The sequence below is a fragment of the Primulina tabacum genome, unplaced genomic scaffold (assembly GCF_025594145.1).
Source record: "Primulina tabacum isolate GXHZ01 unplaced genomic scaffold, ASM2559414v2 Contig762, whole genome shotgun sequence".
Classification (NCBI taxonomy): domain Eukaryota; kingdom Viridiplantae; phylum Streptophyta; class Magnoliopsida; order Lamiales; family Gesneriaceae; genus Primulina; species Primulina tabacum.
This window is the reverse complement of record NW_027459894.1, coordinates 35,036-50,727: the sequence shown is the minus strand read 5'-3', so window position 1 is coordinate 50,727 and position 15,692 is coordinate 35,036. Positions and strand designations below refer to the sequence as shown.

Below are 15,692 nucleotides of genomic sequence, written 5' to 3'. Positions count from 1 at the left end.
AATCGAAATAAAAGTTAATATTATCAGATTTTTGTCAGCCATTTGTTCGATTGAGTTCGCTTAGATTAGAAAGATTTGCATCGAGAATTGATGGAAAAAAAAGACGATTTATATTGAGAATCGTCGTCGAAAAAGAAATGAAGGAGGTCGACAAGAAAAACCTAGTTTAGAGTCGACTGAATGAGAGGGATGAATTTAATGTTAAGAATTTAATTAAGTTAATGGTGTATTTATATTTAAACAAAAGGACATTTATGTAAACGATCATTTTTTTTAAATAAGTCACAATCCGCTGCCTTTTCCCTGAATTTCCCCTGCTATCACTTCATTGAAAAACCCTCCAAAGAAATAATAAAATAATTCAAGAACCCTCAAGATCGGGGGATAAATGGAGAGCAATAGTGGAAGAGGTGTAATATATACGAAAGAGAAGAGAGATATGAGCTTTGAAATTCCCTTTACGTTGAAAGTGGGTCAAGTTTTCACTGGGTTTGGCATTGGCTGTGGCATTGGTATTGGCATCGGCCGCCCTTTAAATTTAGGTGGGTTTTCTATTCTCTGTATATTAAGGCTCTTGCTTTCTAGCAACATCGGGATCTTTTGGTGCGAATTGGACGTTTTGTTTTGAAATATTTGAATTCGTCTGCCATGAGTATAATTGTTTGAAATTTTGGGAGCTCTGCATTTAAATTGATCGGATTTTGGATTTTGTGTTTATCATATTGAGAGATTGGCGTGAATTGTGTTTGGTTGTCAGCTCATGTGTATAAAAGTGCTCTTTTTTATTCGGATGCTATACGTTTAAATTATTGGTAACAATCGTTTACATCTCTTCTTGTTCTAATATATTTCTAAATTTACTATTAAACTACTCTTATAAAACGCCACTTGAAACCTCATGTATACATTTGGATTATATCTTTACATTTTGATAATAGATCAATGTCATTGAGCTGCTATACTTTTGGATACCAAAAGTTTACCTGGAAATCGATTTACTTTCTCCTCAATGAGTAAATTGCAAGATCTACACAAATCACAAAAAATATAGTTAAAATTCCATTAAAAATTGTGTGCCGATGTCTTCTACAATATTGCTACATGTTGAGGGTCATTTTTAGAAGAAAGATAAGGAATTCAAACAGGTGCCATTTTATCCGTTTCTTATCGTAAGGAATCATCAGTCGGCTCCAAAGATTTACCGATCAGATATTGCTTCAATAAGTCTATCCTTTTCAAGAGCAAACTGATGCTATATTAACCATCAAACTTTTGGTCGTTTCATCAGGTTCAGTACCAGTGCTGAACCAAGTTATGGTTGCTGCAAGGGGTGCAACAGATGCTTTTTTCTGGTGTGCAAAGAAACGTCAATAGTTCTGTACGTCTCTCTGATATATTTCTTTTGGATTCTTTTATTGCTTTTTGTCAAAGCTCTAACCCTCCGAAGTTTGGTTTGCTTATTTTTCTTACGTTTAGTTGAAGAAAGTGGGTGCAAAGAACATTCAAGCGGGAATCGGTTGTGGAATAGGTTTTGGCCATGGCTTTGGAGTTGGTAGATTCAATTCTTTGATATACTTTCCCTTTTTGCCAGTTAACTACTATTACTTGATATTTGCTATTCAAGCTTGTCTTGCTCTATACTGAGATTCTCTTGCCGTAGTACTTTTATCACCGACAATGTCTATAAATCTAGAAGAGTTATTTAAAGTTGACTTAGGTTTAAAAAATGAGTCAATGCGGAACAGAATTCTTTAATTATCTAGTTACCTCTATTCTACGTTGAATTGTAATTTGATTTAAGAAACAAATTTGAAGATATGGATTTAAATCTCTGAAGAAATCAGAAATTTGAAAAAAAATCACTATCATTGCAAAAATTTACAAACTTGTTAGCTAAAAGGATTTGAAATCAAATGATTCCGTATTAGCCAAACAAACAGTGTGTGTTTATCGCGCCGGTTGAAATTCTTTCTTTTCCAATCCTCTTAACGAACAGGCTGCCAGATAATTGATCATAGCTCGTGGCTATTGCTGATTACTTATATAATAAAAACCTTTCACGAAATGCAGGTCTTGCTATGAAGCCCCGTGTGGTGCATCAGATACAGTCACACCTTTTTGTATGTATTCACATTATTTACTGTTTTTTTTCCATCATTGTCCAAATCTATCTTTACATCCTAATTTATCAGCAAGCAGTCACACATGTAATGGAAAAACTTGGAATCGTTTTCACTTTACCAATCAATCAAGGACTTCTCCCGGCATCTTTTCAAACTAGCACAAGAATGATAAAGGATTCAGTTTCAAGCAGTTCGTTTCAAGACAATGTCCAGGATGGAAAAACAAGCATTCCTTTGGAAGGAACTTTAGTACCAAAAAACGATGTAGTAAAGACAGGAAGCCGGACAGAAATGACCATAAACAACTTCTTGAAAAACCCGATTTTGCAAGAGGATATGGACCAACACAAACAAGTATGTAGAATGAATTTTTTTTTTTTTTTGTTATTGTATTTGCTTTGCGTCGTTCTTAAACTTTTTTCAGAAGATCTATGGGTAATTTTTCATTTCATATGAAGTCATCCATGTATAAGTAATTTGGTGTGTCATGCATTTGATTTACCAACAACAGTTGTATTTAATTTAAGATTAACTAGATGAAGCAGAGTTTAGATCTAGTTTTTAGTTCATCACTGTTAGATCTACAGACCAGCCGACCAAGCAGTGGCTGTCACCCAATTTAAATAGAAAATTTTCAAATTTTATATATCACCGACTGCATTACTAGGTCCACTCTGAGAATAACTTATCAAGATACAAATATCTTACCAATAAATTAAAATTAGTAATTCATGAAAGTCAACATGATTTCTCTTGTCGTACAATAAATTCTGCTTTTGACTCTTTTCTAGTTATTATTTTATGATTGAACGAATAAAATAATAAATTGATGTGCTCAATGATCTTTGCAATATTGGAAATACAGAGGTGCCACATGTGCGTAGTATACAAATGGTTGTCGATTTGTTCCGACTTTAACTCAACGGTTGTAAAAAGCTAAGGAAACCTGTAGCTTTTGAGCTCTGACTTTTCTAAATCATCCGCTAGATTTCTCATTGACAGAAAAGATATAAATGCTGAGTGTTAGGACTGAAAAAGTAGGGATCTTTCCTAGAGAAAACATTTTTTTACTAGAATAAACGAATGAACAAACTAGGAATGCTAATTTTATACGGAACTTTGAAAATCATGCTGGGAAAATGTGAGTAGATTGTACCGATTGAAATTGGAAAAAAGTCGTGGATAATGTAAGTTGCCCTTCAGATTGCTGAAATAATGTGTTCTTTGCTGATTAAAGTGTGTAAAAATCTTTCTTTATGTTTCTTTCCTTCTTTTATTTGGCTGAGCACCATCCTTGTCTCTCTTATCTACATAGAAACTCTTAAGTTATTGGGCCAACCCTATCAGCTTCTCCTATTTACTTTTCCATTAATTAATCAATCAGAAAATTAAAATAATCAATTGATAAGTAATCAGTTATGGGCTAATGGGTTTGCACATGGGGCCCGATTTCATTAGACATCCATATTATATTAGGCTTCTATTTTCATATCCAACCTTTCATTTTCCATTGGGACGATTATAAAAATATAATTGGACTGCTAAAAACAAATATTTGGTCTTAAACACTATGCGACGTGTATTCTTTGCTTCAACAAAGAAATGATGAGAGTTGGGCATATAGGTGTCACTACAGTGACATTTCAATTGACGACTATGATTGGTGCATCAGAAATATTTGTTCTTCCACCTATTGTTGTGCTGGATACAAACTTCTTTTCTATTTTTCACTTGAGTATTATGTTTGAACTTTGTTTCTTTTATCATATGTTGTAACATATATAAAGAAAAGGCTGTTATTTTCACTGCAGGTTGAGTCTTTGCAGCTGGAAAACAACATGCTTCAGATGGTACCAACTTCATTATTGTAGAAATAAATTTAATTAATTTTGTCCAACATATTTTCTCGAATATATATCTCTTCTAGTGGTGATATTCTGAACTCCCACATTCTTGTGCACTCAGGTGCTGAAACATCAGCTACTCATAGAGGAGCTGACGCAAGAGAGCAAGAAGCTTCACCAGATATTGGTAGAAGTGTCGAAAGTTGATCCGAGCAAATTCCAATCGAGCTTCACAAGTAGTGGTAAGCCCTCGTGTACTGAATGTTTTGAATGCCGTAGAAAACAAAGAAGAAGATGAAACTTAATGCATTACTTTCTACATTAATCAATCAAAAAACCGATTTTTTTATGGGATTTCCAATGTTCATATTAATTATTGGAATCTTTTCTGAAACCGCATATATCTTTTATTTTTTCTGGTTCTTGAAGCATGTGTGTTATAGGGGATTTTTCAAAGTGTTGGATTTCTGTCGGCACCATTTGCCACGATTGTCAACTGTGGCTTTGTGAGAAAAAAAATTATGCTTGATGCGATTTTAATCTTATTAGGGCGGAGTTCCCACATAACCATCATTTACTTTGGTATGTTGACTGTCACTTGGTCTTGTAGTTGATACTAGAGCCAATATCATGAATTAGATCCTAGAAATTGTTGGAACAATTGCTGTTGGGGGATTATTCGGTTGCATTGTGAGCAATAACACGTAAGCTGCCCTCTTTTACTATTTACGGTATGACAGTTGAAGCATGCCACTTGAGTTGCCCTAATAGCTTTGTTTTTAACTTTGCTCATTGCTTCGATTTGTTGTTAGCTTTCAGAAAAATTTCTAAACTTTCGAGTAGCATTTGGGAAAACGCAACCAAAAAAGCCAATGTGGTGCCAGCTATAAAGATAAAATAGCAGGACATTAGGAGTCCTCCTAAGTTGTCATCATTAGGAATAATTTGAAAGTTCCTAGAATTGCGAATAGATCAAGGACATATTGCTTGGCCAAGATCCTGAATTAGCTTGCTGGGAATAAAGGGTAAAGATCAAAGAAAAAGTCACCGATGATTCTGTTTGGCTCCGTCTAAAGATCAGATGCTTTTTCTCTCTTTTATAAAGCCACCACCAGTCACATTGTTACTGGGAATAATAATATTTCATCGAATAAGCATCTACATATCAGTTCTCAATAGGGCAGAGCTAAGTGTTACAAGGATGAACAAACAGGAAATTTCAAAATGATGGCCCAAATTCTAGGCTTCACCATGGAAATACGATCGTTGGGCTCTCTCGGGGGTCTTCTCCCATAGACGGGCTCCCTCTGAGGTCTTCTCCCGTAAATGGGTTCTCTCTGGGCATTTTCCCTCACGACATCTCCACAAAATTGTAAGTTCACCATTCCTTCTTAAAACGGATCCCCCACATTTCATATATAATTTGTTACAGTCAATTCACATATGTCAAAAAATTTTTCCTTCTCTTTTAAAAACATAAAATATCATAACTTTCCAAAAATAATATTTCAACAAGTAAAAACTGCACAATTTTACCATAAATAATAAAATATCATATTTTCATAGAAATAATCATTTTAAATCATAAAATATCATTTAAAATGCGTTATGATCTTTCGGGACGCTGCCAAGCTTTTACGAAATTCCTAAGTGTAAAATGACCGTTTTGCCTCTAAACGTAAAAATTCTCGATTTAATTTTTCTTACTTTTAATGACATGGAATTATCCCAAATAATTATTTAAGCTTAAATCTAATTTTTCAAATTTTTATTCAGCTTAATTCGAGGCTTTCCATTTAATTCTTTAATTAACAATTCGTGAAGCGTTTAAATCCCGAATAAATTCAAAACATAGTATTTCCATCCCAAATTTTTAAAATAGACTTTTTATTACCTAAACTACCCTTGTGAGCCATGAACCACCCCCGTGGACCCATGATTCCAATTTATTCATTAAATTCGAAATAATGACCCTTATGTGCAAACACCGAGCCATCTCCAAAATTAGCCGAGCCACGGTCGAGCCACCTCGAGCCAGACCCTAGCCAACCCATCTAGGTACCATCTTGACCAACCCTGACCCTTAGAACCTGACCCTAACTCACGCACAAGCCCTGCAACCGAGCCACAAAGCTGCGCGTGAACCCTTCCTTCTCGCCTAGGACTCCTAGCCAACTAGGACTCTTCTACTCGAGCCACCACCGAGCCCACCTGACCCTTACCGACCCTGGACCACGCCCAGACCCAACCAAGCCCCTGACCAGCGTCGCGAGCCACATGAAGCAAGAACAGCAGCCGCACGCCCCCTATGCTTTTCTCACGTTTTGCTCAAGCTACGTCGAGCCACCATGCACAGCCCCATGACCCAAACCCTGACCAACCTCCCTTCACCCTACTGGACCTACCAAAAGCCGCCCAGCCCTAGCAGCGAGCCCCCTTGGTCGCTGCTGCACTTACCCATGCGTGGGGGAGAGTCCCTCTTCACGTGGACTCTTCCCAAGCCCAAGGCTCGAGCCCTAGCCCTCCTAGGACTCTTCCTAGGATCTAACCACAACCAGCCCAGCCACCTAGCCGAGCCTGGCCCAGCCATGCAAGCTAGCCGCCCCTTGACTCGAGTGCAAACCAATACAAAACCCTCGGTCCTCTCCTTGTTATCCCTCGGTTCCAGCATGTAAATTTCCTTCAAATAATTCATTTTTCATTCATATTTCATCCTACGTTGGCAGCGTGTCCTTTGGATTCATAACGTTTTTAAAACAAACTTAAAATCATTATATTTTTGAAAATAAACGTTCTACCGTAAAAATTATCAAACACCTATATTTTTCATGCATAAACAATTAAATCATGCATATTATGATTTGTATGATGTTTAAAAAAGTTTAAAAAACGTGCCTTTGCGTTTAAAACGCTCGAATATTCAATCATTGGCGAAGAAGGACGAACGAACGATGAAGAATCCTAGCTTTTCACTTGTCCTTATTTTCCAAAATTTCTAGTGTGTGAAAGTGTGTGATTCGGCTGGTTGGGGTGAATTATGGGGTGAAAAACCCTTAGTTTACTTATTTATAATTTTTAATTGCATGCTAATGGACTTTGGTTTTGAGCCTCCAAGTATATGAGCAATTGGACCTACTCATTTTAGTTAAATTGAGCTCAATAACTCTTATTTAATTAAAACATAAAAGTTTATAAAATTTAATTTTCAAAAATAATATTTTTGATCTTTTAGAAAAACTCCTTGTTTGCCCAAAACCGGATTGTCAGGAAAAATCGAGCTCGACTTGTAAAATAATTCGGACTCTATCATTTTTAGAAAAATTAAATCATTTTTAATCATAATAGGAAGCCCTGCAAATATTTAATGAAAAATAAATATTCTTGTCTTGGTCGTCCTCGGTCTCCTTCCCCAGTCTAATATCGAATATTCGGGTAAAATTCTTCAATTTCATGAAATCATGTCATATAATCATTTAATCATTCAATCATACTTTTAATCATTTAATAAATATCATGTAATCATTTAAAATCAATTAAGCAATTTAAACAATTTTGCATGGATGTGGTTTACGTATGTTTGGTTTTTCGGATGTTACATCTTGTGTATGTGTCACTTTGTTTAGTGAAACTTGCAAATGTTGTACAATATGTGGTTTCTTTCTCCGGAAAAACTATTCGACTAACTGTTAGTGAAACGTCTCTAACTTATTTATATTTAAAATATACTAGAATTTTGTTTTCTTTTTTATAGCTCTCGGCTGAAACATATATGAAACGTCTACTACTAAAATACTATTAAATTTTTTAATTTTTATTTTTTTGAAACAAGCCTTGGCCGAAAATACATACACATATATACATACAATTCGTACCATGAACTAAAATAATTCTAACCCTTGTATAAAATCGATTGCAGTTCAAATCTAGAAATTGTGACTAACGGAAACATTTACGGTTTAAAATCAAACATCAACAAATTACTAAAAACCTACTAATCCTCAATGAAATAAAATCATGTACGTTATGAAATACTGTTTTAACCATAATACTCATAAAAATCATAATATGCGAAAAATACAAGGTCCTTGGGTTCCCTCGTTCACCCTCGGCGCAGCCTGCTCAGTCATCAACACCTCCAGTCTCCTCATCAACATGATCACCTGCATCAAATACACCTATTGAACCGTTATAATGAAGTACATATACATATCAAACTACAGTGAAAAGTATTGTAATAAAATTAACCTTCAGGATCTTCGAAAACATGAACATATACACAAACATATTCATATTCAAATCATGTCATCATAAACGTATACATTTTTATTTATTGAATTCAGATCATCAGTTGTGACTTTCGTATTAGCTATTGGTCGATGGATCCCTCTACGTATAACCATAGTACCAGGCGACGGGGACATCAGTGACACTTTCACCCGTCAACTGAGCCTTGGCCTTACATGTTTCGTGTTCGTGCTCGTAATAGTTACAACCAAGTCATCTCCTTCAAACATGTCATCATATTCATCACTCATAAAAAAAAATCATGCATATAAATATATTTTCTTGAAAACAAGCATGCAACATATTTTCAGCATTTTCATGAAAATCCCATATTCAAATAAAATAAACATTTTAAACATGCATTATAAGTTGTCAGGGCACTGCCAGGACTGCTAACTCAATTTCGGGTGCAAAATGATCATTTTGCCCCTGAAACCCTAGTTTGACCATTTTACCCCTGGACCTTAAAATTTCGGATCATTTTGCCACTGAAACCCTAGTTTGACCATTTTGCCCTTGGACCTTAAAATTTCGACCCGAATCCATCATAAATATTTAAAACACCTCAAAATATACTTACAATCGTTTCTTAGACGTAAACTCGAGTCCGTGCATTAAATTCTATAATTCGTTTTAAAACTTAGACCAGAGTCCCGGTTTGAATCCGAATCAACTTGAAACTCAACCGAACTTTCCCAAACTTAAATCATGACTTAAACACACCTGACCAACCTTTAAAAACCTAACTCAGACTGTTTAGGACCCTCAAAACCTCCTTACAAGTTGCTGGATTTTCTGCACAAAGCAACCGAAACCCTAACTACATGTTCAAGCTAATAAATAGATCCTACCCTGAACCAGACCCAAACCAAACCTTTCTAGCCCACCATCAGAGCCTCCTGGACTGACCTAGCCATGGTACTAAGCCCCATGCACGCGGACATGCATGATTCACCGGAATCAACCAAAACCGAGCCACAATTCATCCAGTTCAGTCATCCAAATCTCTCGTTTCAACAGTAAAATCCTCATCCGCATCATTAACACTTAGTGAATCTATTGACTCAACAAGCCTTAACTATAGTAACAAGTATACATATACATCCACATGCAACAGTGAAACATACTTCTAATAAAAATAGCTTTTTCATGACATGCATAAATTTAAACATTTTCTTTCATCATATACTATTTTTTTCATCATAAACATATACATATACATTTTCTTTTGGGTGAAATCCATTCGTTAATTGTGACCATCATTTCATCTTTCGCTCAATTGATCAATATCAGCTGTAACCATGGTACTAGGTGACGGGAAAACAATAACCACTTTTTCGTTCTGTGCCTTGGCCCATAGTTGGCAAGGACACCAGCAACCACTTTTCCATTTACTTTGCCTTGGCCTATGGAAATTCGGTATTGGTTCCCACATGACTTAGTCCCGTAAACGGGTTCCACTGAGTCTTGTTCTCTCACGAATCTCCATTTCTTTACCGTCACAGTTAAGTCACTTCATTCAAAACATTTTCAGCAAATCCATCACTTTATAAAAATACATGCATAAATATCATTTTTCTTTTAAACCAAACATGCAACACGTCTTTTAGCATTTAACATTTTCCATCATAAAATTCCATATACTTTCAAAATAAACATTTTAAAATTCATTACAGTATTCAGGACACTGCCAGTATTCCTAACATTTTTTAGGTGTAAAATGTCAATTTTGCCCCTTAAATCCTAACTTTCCCATTTTACCCCTAGAAATTAAAACTTCGACCCGAATCCTTCAAAACTTACCGTAACACCTTAAAACACTCTCTTAATCATTTCTTAGACGTAACCGTAGACCCTCGACTAAATTTCATAATTCGTTTTAAAGCTTGAACCGAAGTTCCGATTTTAATCCGAATCAACCCAAAACTTAGCCAAACTTAACCAAACTTTAACCATAACTTACTAACACCTAACCAACTCCTTTTCAACCCAATTCAAGCCATTTATAACCATTGGAAACTCCTAGAAGCCTTCTGAAAATTTCTACACAATTCTTCCAAACCCTAGCCCTAAACAATTCCCAAGTTCCTTCGATTCTAGCCCCTAACCAACGAGACCAGACCCTAACCAACCTTCCTAGAACCAAACCCCTTAGGACCCATCCTAGACCAGATCTACACGCCATGCACGAGGATGTACATAAACCATCAAGGTTTGGTTATAAATAATAAGGTAGAAAATTTGGACTAATAATCTTAGTATAATCGGCCCATTAAGCTTATTAGAATGTAGGAAAAATATTTCGTTCAGGAAAGTTTTCGAAAATATTAACTGAGTATCCAAAAAGTTCTTATTTTCGTCCAAAATCGATTACCAGTTTAAAATATGACTCGGCATGTAAAAACATCTCAAAAGACACATTTTCGAAATTTTCATATTTAATATACCATATATTAAATAATTAAAAATAATCATTTAATAAAAATATTTTTCCTTTACAGTCCCTGGTCTTCGTTCCTCGGTCGCGTCTCGAATAACCATTGAAAACACTGTTTTATGCATTCTAATAGCAATTCATATTTTAACATGTAAGCATGCCTACCACATTTAATCAATACGATTAAAATAATTTACTTAGATATTTTCTATTTTTCTTAGATTTGCATGCAGTTGGTTTACGTTATCACATTTTGGACCTTACCGTTAGAATAGATGTCATGTAAGAAAACTGTTGGCTAAAGAATTTATGGACTCATTTGTAATAAACAGTCTTTATTTTAATATAATTTATATTTCATGGTTCTTTTTACTTTATCTGTGTACCTATGAATTCAACATAGATAAAGACCATGATTATACTTTAATACAAATGAATCGTACTTAGATCTTGAAACTCATTTGTAAACATTGTATATTCTAAATTCGTTTCTAGTCTATTCAGCTGCCTAAAAACAAGGATAAAAGCCGATTAAGCTTAAGACTAGCATCTGTGATGTTGTGTACCACGTTTCATGGTAAGGGCATAGAGATGTACAATCATGCAGATGAGTAATCATATGATGATTATACCGAACAAACCCTCCATCTGACTTTCCAAGTGGTTATCATTCATCGAGATAAAAAGTTCGTGGTTATGATTGTACATCATTAGTCCTGACGACCCGGGACAACAATGATGCTCTACATACAAGGATTGTACTTTGACTCTTTAACGACTCCGCGAGGCTCACAAGGTGGCGATATTGGGTGCAATTGCGACATGTGTATAGCCAGTGCATTGTAGTCGAAAATTTACTGCTCACCTACGGGTGCGAATATCCTATATGATCTAATGAAATAATAGTACATGAAATCTGTGGCAAGAGTGTAAGATATACATTAGGGACAAGAGTTCCCCAGTTGTGCATGCAATAACACTATGTATGTTTCATGAATGTATCACATAGCTATCGAATCTAACATGCAACCTCTATAAACCAATGGTTGCAGATTCGATCGGAATATATGAGATGAAGAGACCGTACTGTACGTTAATCATAACCGATTGGTTCTTGCAACCACTAAATTAAATGTAATTGGAGTATGTATAATAGGCTTATAGAAGTATAAGTTCAACATGTTAATTAATTAATGTTCTTAGTTGACTTTGAAATATTAATTAAATAAACTAGTTGAACTAGTCAAATTAATTAACTAAGATCATTAATGTTTTGTTTAATCAAACAGTAATAACCTTAAAATTAAGAAAACTAGGTTAAGGATTCATGGTTTTAAAATGGCTATAATTTTCGAAAAACCCTAACATCCAAGACTAGCAAACTTTCGAAAACTACTATCCAAAAACTCTCAAGTTTCCGGCCACCCAAAATTAATTAGGGTTTGGGCTGTCAACTTGTTCTTCGACCTCAAAGATAAATTTCTTTTAAATTTTCTAGTACAATTTAGAGGAGAAACACATATTCCAATCGCTGACTTGATTGGAGTTTGAAGAATGAAGTTTTTCAAGAAGATCATTCGTAGGGAATACTATAAGTTATCTCCTCTAATCCCAGAATAGTCGGGGCCAAGTGATTTATTTACTCAAAATATATTCATAAACCCCCTATGAATGATTATTATTGCTCAAACTATATGAGTGTTCAAAGACGTTATTTGAATGTCAAATTAAAATTTAAAACTTCCGCTGCGGTTTGGATACAAGAAACCGATTTCCAACACTAACTTCATCTCATTTTCATTTCTTTCCTTGAAAATGTATTTTTATGAATTTCTAACACTTCTCAACATAATTATTTTATTTTATTCAACTTTCATCACTTAACCAATTATTATATAATGATAATAATGAAATAATGGTATTTTAAAATACCTTACTTTAATCATCAGTCATACAAATATCATTATACAATCTAACAAATTTTACCAATAAATCTTACGTTCGTTTAGATTTGAGGGAATATTGGAAAGAATTTTTTTGAAATAACTCCACGTTATGGTGGATTTCAAATTACTCACAAAATAATTGGTTTTGATTTGAAATTCATTATTAAGTGAATTTACCCCAACAAATCAACTGAGTTTTTATTATGAATTTGAAATACTTAGTTCCAAATTCATCGATCTAAATAAAATCTTGTATATTTTAGCATGCAAAAAAAAGACGTTTTTTTGAAAATAATACCTAATATATATTTTTTAATCTTTCAAAACATTCTTCAAATTTTTTTCTCAAATAGACAATGACCCCAAACGTTAATCTGATTTCTTTTTTCAAAGAAGTTGAAAAATTAGAAAAAGGCTCGTTAGATATTTTTTAATTAGTTGATAAAGCTTGTGATGCAAGGAAAAATGTTAAGAAGATTTTTTTTTTTAGTTTCTTTGCAATTCACCCCTCCATTTTTTTGCGTACAAGAATATGTTTGGCAACTCAAATTTAAAATTTTAATTTTAATAATCATATATGTCGGGTTAAACGTGCATAAGTGAGAGTGATGAGTGACCTCCTGAGAAGTTCCTATGTGTCAAGCTGGCGACGTTGCGTCGCTTGATTTGGTTGGCCAGGTGGCTGGAAAAGAGTGACACTAGATCTTAACGGGTATACTGTCTCCCATGAGGACAGGTCCGACGGTAGGAAAAGAGTAAGACTGATCTCTAAGAGATATAAGACAGCACCACCAGATAGACACGCACCTCTCCGGACTCATGAGCCTAACAGCCCGACCCATTAGCATCCAAGTAGGTGCATTCTGCGCTGCCACAAGTATAAGGAAATAAACTTGCGCCATGATTAACAACTATAACTTTTTGCCTAGTGGTAAGTATTTGATCCTAACAATTGGTATCAAAGCGAGGTCATGAGTTCAAGTCTCCAAAAAACATATTTCTATACTTCTTGGGGGGAGGGGTTGAATGTTGGGTTAAGTGTGCATGCATGAGAGTATTATTGCGTTGAATGACCTCTTGAAAAGTTCGCATACGTCAAGCTGCTGAAGTTGTGCCGCTTGATCTGGTTGACTAGGTGGGCCGAAAAAAAGTGACACCAGATCTTAACGGATAATACTATCTCTGCTGGGGACATGACCGACTGTAGGAAAAATGTAAGACTAATCTCTAAAGAATATTAAACAGCACCAGCAGATAGACACACACCTCCCCAGACTCATGGGCCTAACAGTCTGACGTATTAGCACCCATGTAGGTGCACTCCGCATTGCCACTTATATAAGGGAATAAAGTTGCGGCTTGGCTAACTGTTATAGATTTTGATCTAATGGTAAACGCTTGATTTTAACAATATATAAAGAAGCAATATTAAAAAAAATATTTAACTTCTATAAAAATCAACTACTTCAGTTGCATTTGGTAAATTTGATCATAGCATAGGCTTTGCCCTAACTACATATAATGACTTTTTTTGCCTACTTTTATTTTACGTGAGTCTACTTAGGGTCGATTTTAACAATTTTTATATCTGAGTCTAACTTTTATAAAAAAAAGCCATCAATCATAATGTGTGTTTATATTATTTTAGTTCTATAACAATTTTTCAAATTAAATCAATACATTAAAAACTATATAAAAACTTAAATGTATAAAAAGATCAAATATATTCAAATGATCACTAAAAATAACATGTATGATAGTTTTAGAGCTGAAAATACTAATCAAGTATGTATTATCAAGTTGTTCAGTAATTTCTTTCTCAATTGATAACATAGTCAATTCAATAAATATTTGTTGTGACATTGTTGATCGGAGAAAAATTTTGGTGAGCTTTAACTTTGAGAAATTTCGTTCCGACTTGTTGCTATGACCGAGATAGTCAACAAGATTTTATAAACAATGTGAGCATAACATCAACCTCAACCAACTACAGCGACGACAAGAAAATGGCCAAAATTCCCCGATTATACGTGAAACATCTGCCCTTTTTATTGCTTTAAACGTACTAGATTTTTTTTTTTAAAACCTCACGTAGTATTCGGCCGAACCATAAAATATTTTTGACATCATTTCAAAAATAAACATCCAACTGCCATTTAAAAATCCAAAGGAAAATATTTTAAAGCATAAAATCGTCAAACATTTTACCAAACCTAAAAAAAATAACTTGAAAAGAATAGCCCATACTAAACCTCTCAAAAATCTCTCAAATGCATAAATAAATAAACTTAAAAATCTTTAATCGTAAAGCATGAGTCAAAAGTCATATTGCGGAAAAAGTAGAAGCGCTGGTCCTCGGGTTGTGTGCGCCTTCAGTCCAGTCAAATCACTTATCAAGTCCTCCCTCAATACCACCTGCATCCATCACACCTAGTGAGTCTAAAGACTCAACACACCATAATCTTTATAACGAGTAATACGTAATACAGTCAACATATAACGGTGAAAAATACTTGTACTTAAAATATCGTTTTCATGAAGATGCATAATCATAAACATTTTCGTAAACATTTTCATGATGCATAAAACTTCAACATAAACATTTTCATAACATGCAAACATGAATTTCCTTTTCCTCAACATAACATGACATAAAACCTTAAACATAATAATGAACATTTCCTCTTTTTTCTTTTTCCTTTGTTGAATTCAGATCGTTAATTGTGACTTTCCTGACATGACATGACATGACGATGGATCCATCTACATAAAACCAGAGTACTGGGCGGCGGGGACATCAGCGACACTCTCACCGGTCAACTGAGCCTTGGCCTAACATGATCGAATAGAAATACGATCGTCGGGGCTCCCTCTGGGGCCTTCTCCCCTCACGATATTCCCATTCTTCCTCAAACCTCATAACCTCATATTCGCAATAATGAAAACACGATCGTCGGGCTGCCATTGGGATCATAACCCTCACGACGTCGCCATTATCAACGAATTAGTCACAATCACTTCACTTCCTTCAACATTTTTCATTCACATCACTTTATAA

The 15,692-nt window shown here is 34.8% G+C and overlaps 1 protein-coding gene across 1 annotated transcript; it reads left to right on the top strand.

Moving 5' to 3' along the window:
* The first annotated feature begins 295 nt into the window (after positions 1–295).
* Positions 296–5,172, top strand: LOC142534968 (uncharacterized). The gene is made up of 7 exons (XM_075641619.1): positions 296–542; positions 1,289–1,378; positions 1,477–1,552; positions 2,071–2,120; positions 2,193–2,477; positions 3,935–3,973; positions 4,089–5,172. The coding sequence occupies exons 2-7, from the start codon at positions 1,340–1,342 to the stop codon at positions 4,263–4,265; spliced, it is 666 nt and encodes a 221-aa protein (XP_075497734.1). The 5' UTR covers positions 296–542; positions 1,289–1,339; the 3' UTR covers positions 4,266–5,172.
* Positions 5,173–15,692: the final 10,520 nt, after the last annotated feature.